This window comes from Thunnus maccoyii, chromosome 4 (genome assembly GCF_910596095.1).
Source record: "Thunnus maccoyii chromosome 4, fThuMac1.1, whole genome shotgun sequence".
NCBI lineage: Eukaryota > Metazoa > Chordata > Actinopteri > Scombriformes > Scombridae > Thunnus > Thunnus maccoyii.
Genome location: NC_056536.1, coordinates 19,415,925 through 19,429,589, shown reverse-complemented (window position 1 = coordinate 19,429,589; position 13,665 = coordinate 19,415,925). Strand labels below are relative to the sequence as shown.

At 40.4% G+C, this 13,665-nt stretch overlaps 1 protein-coding gene across 4 annotated transcripts in view; it reads left to right on the top strand.

Annotated features, from left to right (window-relative positions):
* Nucleotides 1–13,665, top strand: part of LOC121895520 (cyclin-dependent kinase 17-like) — a 41,666-nt gene that overhangs the window by 6,098 nt on the left and 21,903 nt on the right. For 3 of the 4 annotated variants that reach the window (XM_042408734.1, XM_042408733.1, XM_042408732.1), the window contains exon 2: nt 2,832–2,992. In XM_042408734.1, the coding sequence (XP_042264668.1) occupies nt 2,863–2,992 (130 nt within the window). In that variant the 5' untranslated portion in view covers nt 2,832–2,862. Of the gene's footprint in view, nt 1–2,831; nt 2,993–5,633; nt 5,799–13,665 lie in introns of all 4 variants that reach the window. The other variant, XM_042408735.1, reaches the window with a different exon arrangement.

Below are 13,665 nucleotides of genomic sequence, written 5' to 3'. Positions count from 1 at the left end.
CCACACGCACACGCACACACACACACACACTCATTTGGAAACACACGTGCACATGCTCACAGGCCGTTAAGAGACACACATAAATAATATAGTGCAAAGTTGGTGAAGGTTTTATTTCTTTATTCTGTTTGTGTCATTTAATCTAGTAACCTTTGCTCACTTGAGTTTGTTTTATTGCACAGCCCATTTTATACTGCTTGAGAGTTCATCAACAGTGCACTGGACTGCTTTCAAACACAAATTAAAACAGCAGAAGTGGTTGCACTGACTTTAAATGTCTTGGGAAGTGAGAGCAACCTCCGTCATCTGGAGTGTGTCCCTCTGTTTAGTGGGAGTTATGTATCAGAGCCGTGGTTTGCCGGGTGTCTGGTGAGTGTGGCCTGCACATGCTGCAGCCTGAAGCCACATGTCTCTTCCCACTCACTGGTGTGCCTCTGCCAAGCTCTTCACACTGCCACGTCCATCTGCACCAGACAAGACTCAACATCCAACGTACATTCATAACACTTCGTTCTTCCTGAGACTTTTTTTTAAATTTTTTTTTATTACAAGTTGACCAACGCAGATACAGTTATAAACACACACCGGAAATGTCTTACATTACTCCGAAGTGTAAAAGTGTCCCACTGAATGCAGCCTGAAACGACATTAGTGCATTCACAGGGCACAAATGTTTGTGCATGATAATGTACAATAACAGAGAAACGAGAAGATATAATTAATGCACAATCAGTATCATCATCATAAATTTTGGCCGGTGTATCTAGCATTTCATAAAATACTTTTTAAGAGTAGATGGGAAAAGTTTACAAACTAAGTTAGTTTTTCCATAAAATGTATGTTGTTTGCTAATTTTGTGTAGTTGTTTATGGGACAGATTACACTTTATTCATAGCTTAAATAAAATTGGAAATTTCAGCTGTGTTATCTAGATCTGATATGTTTCCCTCTAAGAGCCGTTGTGTAATGAGATTGCTTCTGCATTACTGTTAGTGCTAATTCAACAGATAACATGAAGACTGTGAAATTAGTCATTATTGTGTGTGCGTATGTGTGTGCATGCCCGAACAAGTGTGTGTTAATGATAACATTGGTATGTATTTATCTGGTTAATAAGTAGTGCATTATATTATCAGCTTTTCCCCCCATAATGTGAGTCATTTATTCCTGAAAATTCATGGATGACGGTGGGGTTGCATGAGGAGAACTCAATCTCCTTGTCCGAACAGGCTTCCTCTCTAGTGAAGTCTGGGAAGACATGCAAATGAGGGGGGGAGGGAGATTGGTTCCATACTGATAATCCATGGGTGACGGATGATATGAAATGAATGTGAGTTGCTCTCCTTTCCCCTTCTTTGTTCCCTTCTTCAACTTTTTTTTTTCCCCCAATCTCAGACAAACGCCTCCGGCTGAGGTGCAAAGCGCGTCCAACTAGGCTCATGTAAATTGGCAGAGGCAACGTTGTTAGCAGTGGATCCTCGCCTAAGCGCATCTACTAGTGAAAAAAAGACAGTCGTCCTGATTGAGGATCGCTGGGTTTGAATTCCCTCAGAGCACTGGGTGTCTCTAATAGGCCTGAAAGACTGAGAGCCTGAAAGGATGAATGGCTTTTGTTGAAGCCTCCAAGGTTGGACACAAAGAGAAAGGCAGTGGGTGCCGTGTGTGTGTGTGTGTGTGTTTGTGTGTGTGTGTGTGTGTGTGTGTGAGATTGTGCACTTGTGCATGTCAGCTCCCAGGCTCTTACGGGTTAGATAGAAGGAGCAGGAAGTAGAAGGGAGACAGAAATACTCTGCCATAGCTGCCTCTACCTTCAGGCCAGCAAAGCAGAGTGAAGAGGAACACGACTCAGAAAATGACTTCGACACACACAAATACACACATGCAGACACAGTTGTACTGTACACACACACACACACAAACACTAACCAGATTTTAAATGTCTGCTGAAGGGCACTTTAAACAATATAAAACTTTGAAAACTCACTGAGGTATATACATGTGAATACACAATACCCACATACTGTAGGTGGGTCACCAGTGAACAAAAGAGCACTTTTCTGTCAGGAAAATAAACAATACGTATGCTTTTAGCCCTATTTATTTTAAGGATGGGATTCTTCTCTTTCCTGTAACTCCATATATAGCATTAGAAACCGTCTTTCCATCAGAGTTGTGTAGTCGTCACATGGACTCTAGCTTAGGTTGGACTACTTATATTGATATGTGTTTGAGGTGTAGAATCTGCTATAGAGCGTGTGTATATAGAGTATGAAGAGCATCTTTTGCCATATGATAATTTGTCATTTTTCATTTGAATACTGTAGATTTATACTGAAATTTGAATCTTGTGACTTGATTATGGATAGTTAATGTAAAAACCAATGAGATGTGTGTCAATCACAGCTCATCTAGGAGAGCTGCTGTTGTCTGGAGCCTCTGGGGAGCTGCATAGTCAGCCTTTTACATGGTTTTTTTTGGTACATTTTTGTTTGTTGCTCTCTTTCTCTCTCTTTCTATCTGTCTCTCTGGGTCTGTCTCTCTCTCTCATTCTGTGTCTTTTATTCTGCAATGTTTGCACTTGGGATACATAACAATGAGAACACACGCCGTGTGAGCAAACACAATCGTGGGGAGCCCAAAGAACTGTAGAAAATGCGCCGAGGCTGCACTGCAGTAGTTTGACTGTACAATGAAGATTAATGGGGCAGTGTGGATATAGCTGTTGATGGTTATAATGAGAACAATGGTCATGATTATGATGATGGGGATGCAGGTGGTGGTGGTGATGATGATAATGATGATGATGTTGGTTGTGTCTCTTCCCCACTCAGGCCCGTGGGCCCTGGTGTTGCGGTTGAGAAGATGGACAGGATGAAGATAATCAAGCGGAGGCTGTCCATGTCTCTACGCAGCGCTCGGCCCGTCGACGACTCCTTGTCTGAGCTGGCAGAACAGATGGCTTTGGACGAGCCGTCCGCAGCCAGGGACAATGGTGAGATACATGAACAATTGCTTTTACACCCACTCATGCACAGGTATTCACAAGCACCGCAGCAGATGCCATCATAAAGTATATATGAAAGAGAAGCCATTTCAAACTTTGCAGCTCACGCTCAAACTTAAAAAAATCTTTCATGTGAATTACTTTTGTGTGTGTGTGTAATACATTCTACACCATGTGCATTATATCTATACTCTGCATGTAAGAATTGATTGGTAACAGAATCAAAAGCGTTTAAAAAAGGCAGCCAAGCATATCATTATGATGAAGAGTAATTGTGTCTCCTCCGTACCCCTCTTGGGAGTCACAAGGTGAGTTTGACACTAACATCTGTTATGGCTGCTGTCTTACCACGCAGTAGCAGGCAAACCATGTAATTAAAGAGCAGTTTTTCGTGTGCTTCAGTCGTTCAAGACCTCAAGACTTCATTTGGAGCGTTTTCAACACACGAAGAAGCACAAAGTGATGTAGTGGTATGCAAATGAGGGTGTAGGTGGAGAGAGTAAAAGTGGAGGTCGTAACTGATCATTGCAGGAGATACAGTGAGGTTTATGCAAAATTATGGCGGCGTATATTCCACCGTCCTCTATTATTGTGTGTCTTCCATTTACACCAAACTACTCCCTGAAATGATGTATTTGTCAATGCAAATGTCTCATTTACGTGCCATTGTTCTTCATCTCATCATCAGCCTCATTGCTGTCACTTCACTGTTCGCTTAATCTGGTTAATCATCAAGACTTAAAGGAGTATACTGGAAATTTAAGCTGGAAACTTTTGTTGTGAATTCAGATGCACCGTTTTGTGTATTCTCAAGAGCAAAAGAGAGGGGTTTTTTTTTTTTTTTTTAGCACCTAGAGGAAAGTGCAAAAAGCCATGTCATTCTCAGAAACTCTGGGTGCCATCTGCTGGGCATTGTGCAGGATTGCAGGTCCCACTTTGATGAACTCAAAGACCTCACCTGAGATGAACACTGTGTGCGCGTGCGTGTGTGTGTTCAGTCTTTGTGTGTGTTTATGTCCTGTTCTCGCTCCAGACAGAAACCAGGTCAGAAAACAGCAAAGGAGGTTGCTTCTGTTTTAGCAGATGCTTTTGTCTCAGAGAAAAGATGCAGAGAGAAAGTGAGAAAACAAGAATAGTCTCGGTGTTCAAATATAGCTATGTTATAGGCTCGAGATGCTGTGTGCTTTGCAGTTTGAGTATAAGGAGTATTAATGTTTGTTGTTTGTTGCTACTATTCCTGCAACATCATCCATACCCCCCCCCCCCCACCCTCCCCATTCTCTCTCCTCTTCCTCCTATTTTTTACATCCCTCTCTTTTGTCTTTAATAGCTCAAGCTATGTCAGTTCATTTCCAGAAAGTGCAAGGAAGAGAGAGGGAGTTGGATGGAGGAAGTGATGTAGAGGATGAGGAGAGGAGACATTAAACTTTAACCACTGCTCTACATCTTTTACTTACCGTCTCCTCTTGCCCTTTTCCCTTGCTGTATCACCCTCCCGACCCACGCAACTCACTATATCTTAGTCAGGCTGTGCAAAAGAGCGGTAAAAATATTCCTCACATTTTTCAGAGTGCTAATTAGAGGCTGGTGCTGACTTGATCTGTTCTTTCGCTGTCGTTCTTGGAGGACTTAGACTCGGGCTGTTGAAGGAGGGACTGTAAGGGAATCATGTGAGGATTTATGGGCAACGTTAAACCCCAATGCACGGGGATCACGGTGGAATTTGCTGTGCAATGTGGAGGAAATTGGGGATTATTTGAAAGATAGGTGATGTGACATGCGGGCTTGCACATACTGAAAAAAGGATTCATTAATACTAATGAATGTGAAAGAAAGGCGATGATGCATGCACGCCGACAGGGTGTTTCACACATTTGTGAGGGGGTTTGGTTAAGTTGGTATGTTTTGACAAGTCAAGGAGCATTTGTTTTTATCTATAAGAGGAAATTTCCATCACCCACAGACTTTAATTTTCTACTAGCAGTTTACTAAATATTATTAAATATTCTGGCCTTTCCATCAGTGTTTAAGTTCTTACCTCTGTGGCCTGTTTCCTGCAGTGCGTCTGCTAATTTTTCATGTGTTTCTTTTTTTACTCTCTATAATTTAAAATCAGTTTTTATCAGTCGATGACTCATATTTTCCGCTACGTATGCTTCTCTCAAACACTTTCCATTGCTATTACTGTACACCACGACTGTTCCCTCCTCTAGCATGAGTACAGCCTTTGTATGCATTCCTTCCCTTTTATCTTCCACAACTACATATTGTACTGTTCCTACATGTTCTGCTACCTTTCTGTGTCTGGTCTCTGTGTGACCTTGTGTCGTCTCTTTTCCTCTTTCTCTTTTTCTCCTGTTCCCTCCTACGTCTTCTGTCATCTGTCTGTCTCTGTGTTGCTGCTTCTGTTCCCTCTCTGCTATTCTTCAACGCTTCATTCCTTCTCTTTCTATTTTCTTTTATTCTTGTCTTTTTTCTGGCTGTGAACTCTTTTCTTTTTTTTCTTTTCTGTCTACCCGCTTTCCTTCTGAGGTTTCTCTTCTCTTTCACGCCTTCTCTTGCACTGTCTTCTTTTCTCCTTTCGTTTCCTCCCTCTCCTTGGCTTCCCTTCTGCAATCGTGTGTCTCAGAGTCCGTGGTGGTGTGTGCCGTGCACCCTCCCGCCTCCCACAGTGCTCCCTCCTTCCTGCGTCAATATGCCGGTCATCTGGGCCGCACTGCCCTGCGCAGAGAGCCGGGTGGGGGGCTGGAAAGAGACAGAGCCTACCTGAGCCTGCACAGGACTGGATCTCTGGGTACACACACGCACATGCATGCACACACACACTTTGACACAGTGATGCATGCAAACAGAAAAACATATAGCTGTATGTACTAACTAAACTGGTTTAATTCCAATGTGCTACATAGAATTAAATCAAAGCATGAAGCACATTTAATAGCAGCAGTGAGTAAGGGAGTCATTTTACAACAAACCAGTGGATAAAATTTGGTTCATTTTGTTTCTTGTTTTTGTATCTTTTTGGAAATTCCTTGTGTGTCTCTAAATAAAATAAATGAAACTGAGTAAATTTACTCAGGTATTATTAAGTACAGTCTGTAGGTGTTTGTACTTCACTTGAATATTTTTATTTTACTATAATTTATACTACTACTTCACTACGTTTCAGAGGCGAATGTTTTTATTCAGCTATAGTCACTAGTTACTTTGAAGATCAAGGTTTTACATAAAAAATGTATGATCATCATTTATAAAATATAACGCATTGTTACATAATAAACTACCCACCTGCATATAAAGTACTCCGCTTTACTTTGACCAGCTACAACATAGAATTCTGCATTCACAGTAATATATCTGTAATAATAACAACAATAACATAATAATACAATTTATAATAATATAACACCAACAGGAGCCTTTTCTCTGCCTGACGACTTCTTTTATTACTGTTACTTTGACTACAGTTAGTTAGTTGGTTAGTGTGTCATCCATATACAAGTGCCCAGCCCATATAGACTTACAAGACACCAAAATGCAGTTTGAGTTGAAGAACAAAACTTCTAACTTTGCAAGCAAAGGACTTTGTCTTCTGTACCATTCTCTACAAAGAAAATCTGCCACACAAAAGTGTCCCTTCCTGAGGGACACCCAGGGACACTCACAGCTCACATTTCTTGTAATCATTCATCCAGAAAAACTCCAGAAAATTAAGGAAATTTTACTAAATAGCGTAGCCCTTAAATCATCATATAATGAGCAATAAATCATAAAAAGGACCTTTTCTTTAGTCTCACCTTAATCACATAGCAAACAAAGTCTTTTATCTTCAGGGAGAGCAGTAAACCTGCCTGTTTCTATAGCTAATGGTAATATATCTGAACATAACTGCACACACAGATCTTTGACTTAGCTGTTTTTCATCAGACAATATGTTCATAAGTTAAGGTTATACACATTGCTACCTGTACTTTTATACTTCAACTTAAATAAAATACTTTTACTTGCAGTGGTGTATTTTTAGCTTGAGGTATTGAACTTTTACCTCACATAGACGACTTATCACACACTGTTTCCAGGATCATTCCCATCATTTCTTTGTTGTAACATTTTCTGCATATTTTTACTACTTCTGTGTGTCAGTAGTTCAGTAAATAAACCTCTTCTGAATCTTTTTGCCCTTGCATGCATGAAGAATAAATTTTATGTATGTTCAGCTGTGTGTTTCTACAGTGTTTCACCAGAGCTGAATGTCAAGTTTGAGCGATGCTGCCACCTGTGGGTGGAAAACACACACATACACACACACATACACGCTGATGTCATTCAGGTATCAATTTTGCTCACCATAGGAGGAAGTGTGTATTTTTGTTTGTGTGAGTGTGGGGGTGTTCAGTGAGTATGAAACCGTATTTACTGACACAACTTGGCCATCCAACATTTACTACGATGTGGAAGGATAAAACTCTAATGGCCTTAATCCAACATACACAAACACACACACATGCACATGCTCACAACACCCACAAGCTCACACAATCACTTTTTCCTTCTGTCTGTCTGCATTATGTAATGGAACGTGTGGTCCGTGGCTTTGTGGATCTCAGTAATCTCATTTCCTACTGTGGCAGAACGGCTTATATCAGGAACAGTGGGACAGGCTGAGGAAGGGAAAAGTCAAGGATGGAGAGAAAGAGAGGACCCGAAGACGTGGATGTTGGAGACAGGTTCAGAATGAAATAGTGCTTAATAAAATGGTGAGAGATTGATTTACGTGGGACTGAGCAATAGAGAAGGAGAAATAAAAAGGAAGGAGTGTGACAGACAGAGTGGAAGGAGAGTGTTAGTTCCACAATGGCTCCTTCAGGAGTCATATTAGCTTTGTGCTGTGTAGCCCCTGATCCGTGGCTGAGTGAACTGCAGATAGACCACAACGAGACTCTTTGCATCCATTGAACTCTGGCTGAAAAAAGAACTAGTCTTGTACCAGGAGCCTACAATTCATTGTTATCCTGCAAGCTGGGAATATGATAAGAACAGACTGATGAATCCTACAGAATAATACAGATTTCAGTACTATTTCTAATATGATGCCTGAGTTTTACCAAATCAAGGATTTTTTTTATACCTTGGCAATTCAATTTCAAGTCAGTTTTATTTATATAGCATCAAATCACAAGTTTTGACAAGTTTGTTTTTTACAAATCCTGTTAAAACCGTTGCAGAATGTTGCCTAAAATAAACTAGTATATCTGATCAAAGAATAAGACAAGTTATGAATCTAACCAGACAATTAAAGCCAGCTTTCTTGTTGGTTTTCTCAGTATAACGGATGTGTTTTAGTCTTTATCCGAAAGGGTTGAGTATCAAACATCTGCAGCAGTACTATTAATACAGCAGAAGTAGGACTCAGCACTTGGTAATAGGGATGGAGTTAATTAATGTGGGGTATAAACATAACAAATGTTAGAATGCAAGACCAGAGCAAGGACAAAACACATGAATAACGGTGTGTGTTCTGGGATTTTGGAATTAACATCTGTTCAGTTTGTGACTAAGATAACTGAACTGAGCAGCACATTTTTCTGTAATAAACTTGTCAGCTTCTTTCTAGTGGACAAACTATGTGGTGGAGACAATTCTTTCTGGATGATCTTAAACATATCCTGGTTATTTTCACACTGCCATTTACGTTAGCTGACATACAGTATGTGCCGATACTCGTACATCAGCAATAATCAGTCTAACTTGAACTGAGAAATAGCAGTTATATGTAGAAATCAGTGACCGTATCGGCACAGACTGTTGGTCTGGCAGAGTGACTTCATTTTGTGAAATTCGCTGCTGTCTCTGAGCTCTTATAAGCCCTAAAAAGAACGCAGCTTGACTTAGAACCTATTGTAGAATAAATGCTTTTCTATTATTAAAACTGTGATAAGGTGTGGTTTGAAATTTTAAGTGGTACTGTGTGTGTGTGTGTGTGTGTGTTTGTGTATATGTGTGTATGTTTCCCACCGTTTGGTCTCGCTGACTCACTGTGTGCCATTCAGCAGTCAGAGCACGTCGCACCCTTTAATAGAGCAACATGATGATGCAATCTCTCTTTCCTGCTGCACTAAAGAGATTACCTACCCTTTCTCTCTCTCTCCTTTCTCTGTCTTTTACTAACTCGCTCTACCCATCCATAGGAGTATTCAATTAAATACATTTTTCATCTGTGTAAGTGGGCCTGACTGCGGACTTATATGTGCATGTTAGAAGCGTTTGGCCGGTAGCCAGAGGCAGAGAGCTTTTACAGGTTTGTGATTCATCTGTTGCTAACTGGGCCAACACCCACTTGCACCACACTGTACTTACAGTGAGGGAAGATGAGCACTGCACTTTTCTTATTTGCTTTTCACCGCTACCTCATCTCTGTCTGTTCTCTGTGAGGATCCGCAGTTACACTGTTGAGGATTAGTCGGCCCTCCTGTCTGTTTTACTGAGAGAGAGGACTATGCGGAAAGCAGCCCGCTTTTCTTAAAACCTATCGCAGGCTGCTATTTCTTATACTGTCACAGATGTTTTCTCTCGTTCTTTTCTCCCTTCTGTCTGTCTTTTTCACTCTACATACATCAAACACTATATTTAACTTCTAGATAAAACCAGAATGGGGCAAAAATGAAAGATGGATGGATTTTTTTTTTCAGACAACCCTTATCTCTCCTTGTGCACTGTACACCATGAGAGCTTGTCTGTGCCAGAGATTTAATGTAATGCATTAACAGTGCATTAATCGCTGTAGCCCTCTCTCACTCTCTCCCTGCACTCTCAGCCATCCATTTGCTCACACTCTTTGCTCGCTCCCAGATTGGATTTAATAATAACAATGGAGTGGACTCTTTTTATGCACTTGGTCTTGTAAGCTTTTGTGTGTGTTAGGGCTGCTTGCTGTTACACTAGCACATGCTCGAGGCTAAAGGAAGATGTTGCTAAAGAATGCTGGTGATTTTCAGAGCTATATGGGAAAGGGAGGGGGTTGAGGCGTTAGGGGACCAGCACATACGGAGCCGGTAGCTTACAGTAGGCACTCCAGTCCTAGTAATTGAATAATAAGATTCCTCTGATGCAGATAAAAGGTTTAGAGGTAATTACTGCAGTCTAAATTCTACCTCCCGCCAGCCCTATGAGTGCGTTTCTCTATGTTTGTGTGTTCCTCAGGGATGTTACATGCACTTTGATTTTTTTATTGTCTTTCTAGTCTAGAGGCAGGCTGTGGTATTTATGGGGAAAAAATAGTGAAAACAGTATTTTTTTAATTGGAAGCTCAAATGTAGTCAAGCACAATCGTGACAGTAAAGATGTTTAAAAGAATGTGGCAAGGAGATTTAACAGTGAATGAAACCTTGAACAGAGTGAAAAGATGTGTGGAGGTGGCTGCAGAGCAAGAGAGAAATCTTTGATGTATACAGGCGCACTTGTGAATATAAAGAGGCAGGAAGACAGTGATGGTGAAGGGCTGAGTTGCGAGCTTTTGTCCTTGACTTCTTAAACAGCCTAAAGTGCAAAGATGCAGCACTCTGCAATATATGTCAGTCAGTGCACTGTAAATCACCATTACTCTTTACTCCAATCTAATTGAAAGTAGAGAGTAATGCAGTCCAAAGATAAACATAAGTAAATCTCAAAAAGGTTTTAGTTGAAAGCAAACACAGGTAACTTATAGTTCTCTTAAATATTTATTTTCATACTCGTTCCACACCTAGCTAGATTAAAATGTTTTCAAGATAGTATACAGTATGCCCTATGTTCCCACATTATCAAAGCCAATTATTCCATCACATTTTGGCTGCTGCCAAGTGTGTTTGTGTAAGTAGGCCTATACAGTGGTGGAAGGTAACAAGTACATTTATTCAAGCGCTGTACTTAAGAACAGTTTTGAGGTTCTTGTACTTTACTTGAGTATTTCCATTTTATGCTACTCTATGCTTCCACTTCACTACATTTCAGAGGGAAATATTGTACTTTCTACTCTACTATATTTATTTGACAGCTTTAGTTACTTTTCAGATGAAGATTTAACACAATGGATAATATAACAAGCTTTTAAAATACAACACAATGTTAAAGATGAAACTAGTGGTTTCCAACCTTTTTGGCTTTTGACGTCTTACAAAAAGCAGTGTGTAGTCGTGGTCACATTTCAGATGTCTATGAGTTTTTAACAGCTCCACCAAATAGTGGTTTATCCCTCTACACATCTCACATGGTTTAATTTCCATAAATGTTCAAATGATCCAATATTTCACCAAATATCAAAGATTAGAGAAAAAGTCAAAAAACTGAAAACAGATTTGTGTATCAGAACTTTGTTTTTTCTTCTTTCCTCTCCCATTAATCATCTCACGACCCCTCAGATTCATCTGGTGACCCTTTTTAGGACTTTGACCCCTAGGTTGGGAACCACTGGACTAAACTGTATATAAAGTAGTTCAAACTAGCTCCACCTCCAGCAGCTACGACAGTAACATGCTGCTCTAACACTGATGCTTCAATATTAATAATCTAATGATGTCATATATAATAATGTATCAGTCAGAGGAACCAAACCACTACTTTTACTGCAATACTCACACTTAACTACAGTTTGCTGCTAATACTTCTGTACTTTTACCTATTTTTCATGCAGGACTTTTACTTGTAATTGAGTATTTTCACATGGCTGCATTAGTACTTTTAATTGAGTAAAGGATCTGAGTACTTCCTCCACCACTGGTCTTGTAATTAAGCACATGATTATTGACATTTTGGGTGTACGCTTCTCTGCATGAGTGTGTTTTCTTAGTTAAGGTAACCTGATTATTGACATTTTATCTCGTGTTAGTCGAACACATCTGAGGAACAGTTTTTAAAGTGTTAATCCCTGAGAATGTTATGAAGAAAGGTGGCATTTGATAGTTTATCTTGCTGACATTTTGGTTGCAGCCACTCAACATATTCATGGTCTATAAACATTTCTTTATATATTAATTCTTTATATGTAAATGACTCAGAAACATAGAGGGAAATATGCATGCACACACATAAATTAGTGGTTCTGTGGAAGCAAACAGCTTGATAATTAGCCTATTATTGATGCATTGACATGTAAGAAGTAATTTAATGTTGTAGTAGGTTGATGTGGAGCCAATCTTACATGCCTCATATACTGTTGGGTGGTTTAATCTACAACAAGGCATCATAATTTTAAACTGATCATATATTTTGTAGGAAAAAAATGTAGAAAGAGAAAAAAGAAACATGTTAAATAATGTAAAAAGTACAATATTCCCCTCTGAATGCAGTGGAGAGGAAGTATAAAGAACAAGTATCCTAAAACTATATTTTAGTACAGTACTTGGGTAAATATACTGAGTTACTTTCTCCCAAAGGCTATTTCTTAGAAAACAATACACATTCCATGGTGACTGAACTAACAAATGGAAAAAGTTCCAACCGATGAAGTCATCACATTTTCAATTATCGCCTCTCTCTGGTCGTCCTATCAAATCGATTCTGGCCATAACTGACAACCCATTGCGTGACTCTTAAGATTGATCCCTCGGTGTTGTCTTCCAACAGGAAATGGACCACATTAATGAAGTAATGGGACCTGTAAGCATGCAGGTCACACTATAAAACACTGTAGAAAACAAGCCCTTTATGCAGATACTGCACACAGCTGTTCAACATTCTTTAGGATTAACACTTCTTTATCCTGCCAAATAGCTCCTTGTTTGAGAATTGTATCAGGAATGTGTTTGTTCATAGTCTGTATGCTCTGCAGGTGTGTCAGAAAGCACCATGTATGTGTGCCGTGGCATATATAGGGGAGTGTGTGTGTGTGTGTGTGTGTGTGTGTGTGTGTGTGTATGTGCATGCATGAGTAATGGCCCATGCTTAAGGTCCGTGGGGAAGGACGGAGAGAGAAAAGAGGAGGGTGGAGAGAATGTAAGAGCGGGGAAGATGGGAGCTAGGATGCTAGAGGTGTCACTCAAAAGCCTCAGGGTTTCAATTTCTGCGCTAGGGAGTGATAAGGATGAAGAGGCAGAGGGTGGAGAGGAAGGAAGGAGAGAGCGAGAGAGAAGAGGAATAATATAGAGTGATAGAGACAGAGTGCAAGAAAGAGGCTGATCAGGCAGAAAATGTTGTCATCGCTTCCTGAATAGGAAAGAGAGTGTATATTCAACACCATCTCTGGATCAAGATAGGAAGATAGGAAGAGTGAGGGAGGGAGACATAGAGATAGAGACAGGAGGAGGAAGAGAGAGAGAGAGAGATTGGTATCACATGAGAGGGAGGAGAGTAATAGCAAGGTGAAGGGAGGGAGCTAGAGGACTAACAACACTGAAAGCACTGATAGGGGCGCCAGAGGCAAGGAGGGAGCAATCGAGAGAGGGGAGTGGAAAGAGGGAGACCGGCGGTACAACGGCCTGAATAGAGTGGCGTGCTGAATAGCAGAGGAAGAACAAGGAGGACAAAGCATAGAGATCTGACAGAGAGGCAGAAAAACATCAGGAAAAAGAAGAGAGCACTGGACTGTAAATGAAAAAGCAACAAGGGAGAGAGCGTAAAGGGAAGAGCTGGGAGCCAAAGAGGTCAGATAGTTGAACACCAGACAGCAGAAAGTGTTTTTTATCTTC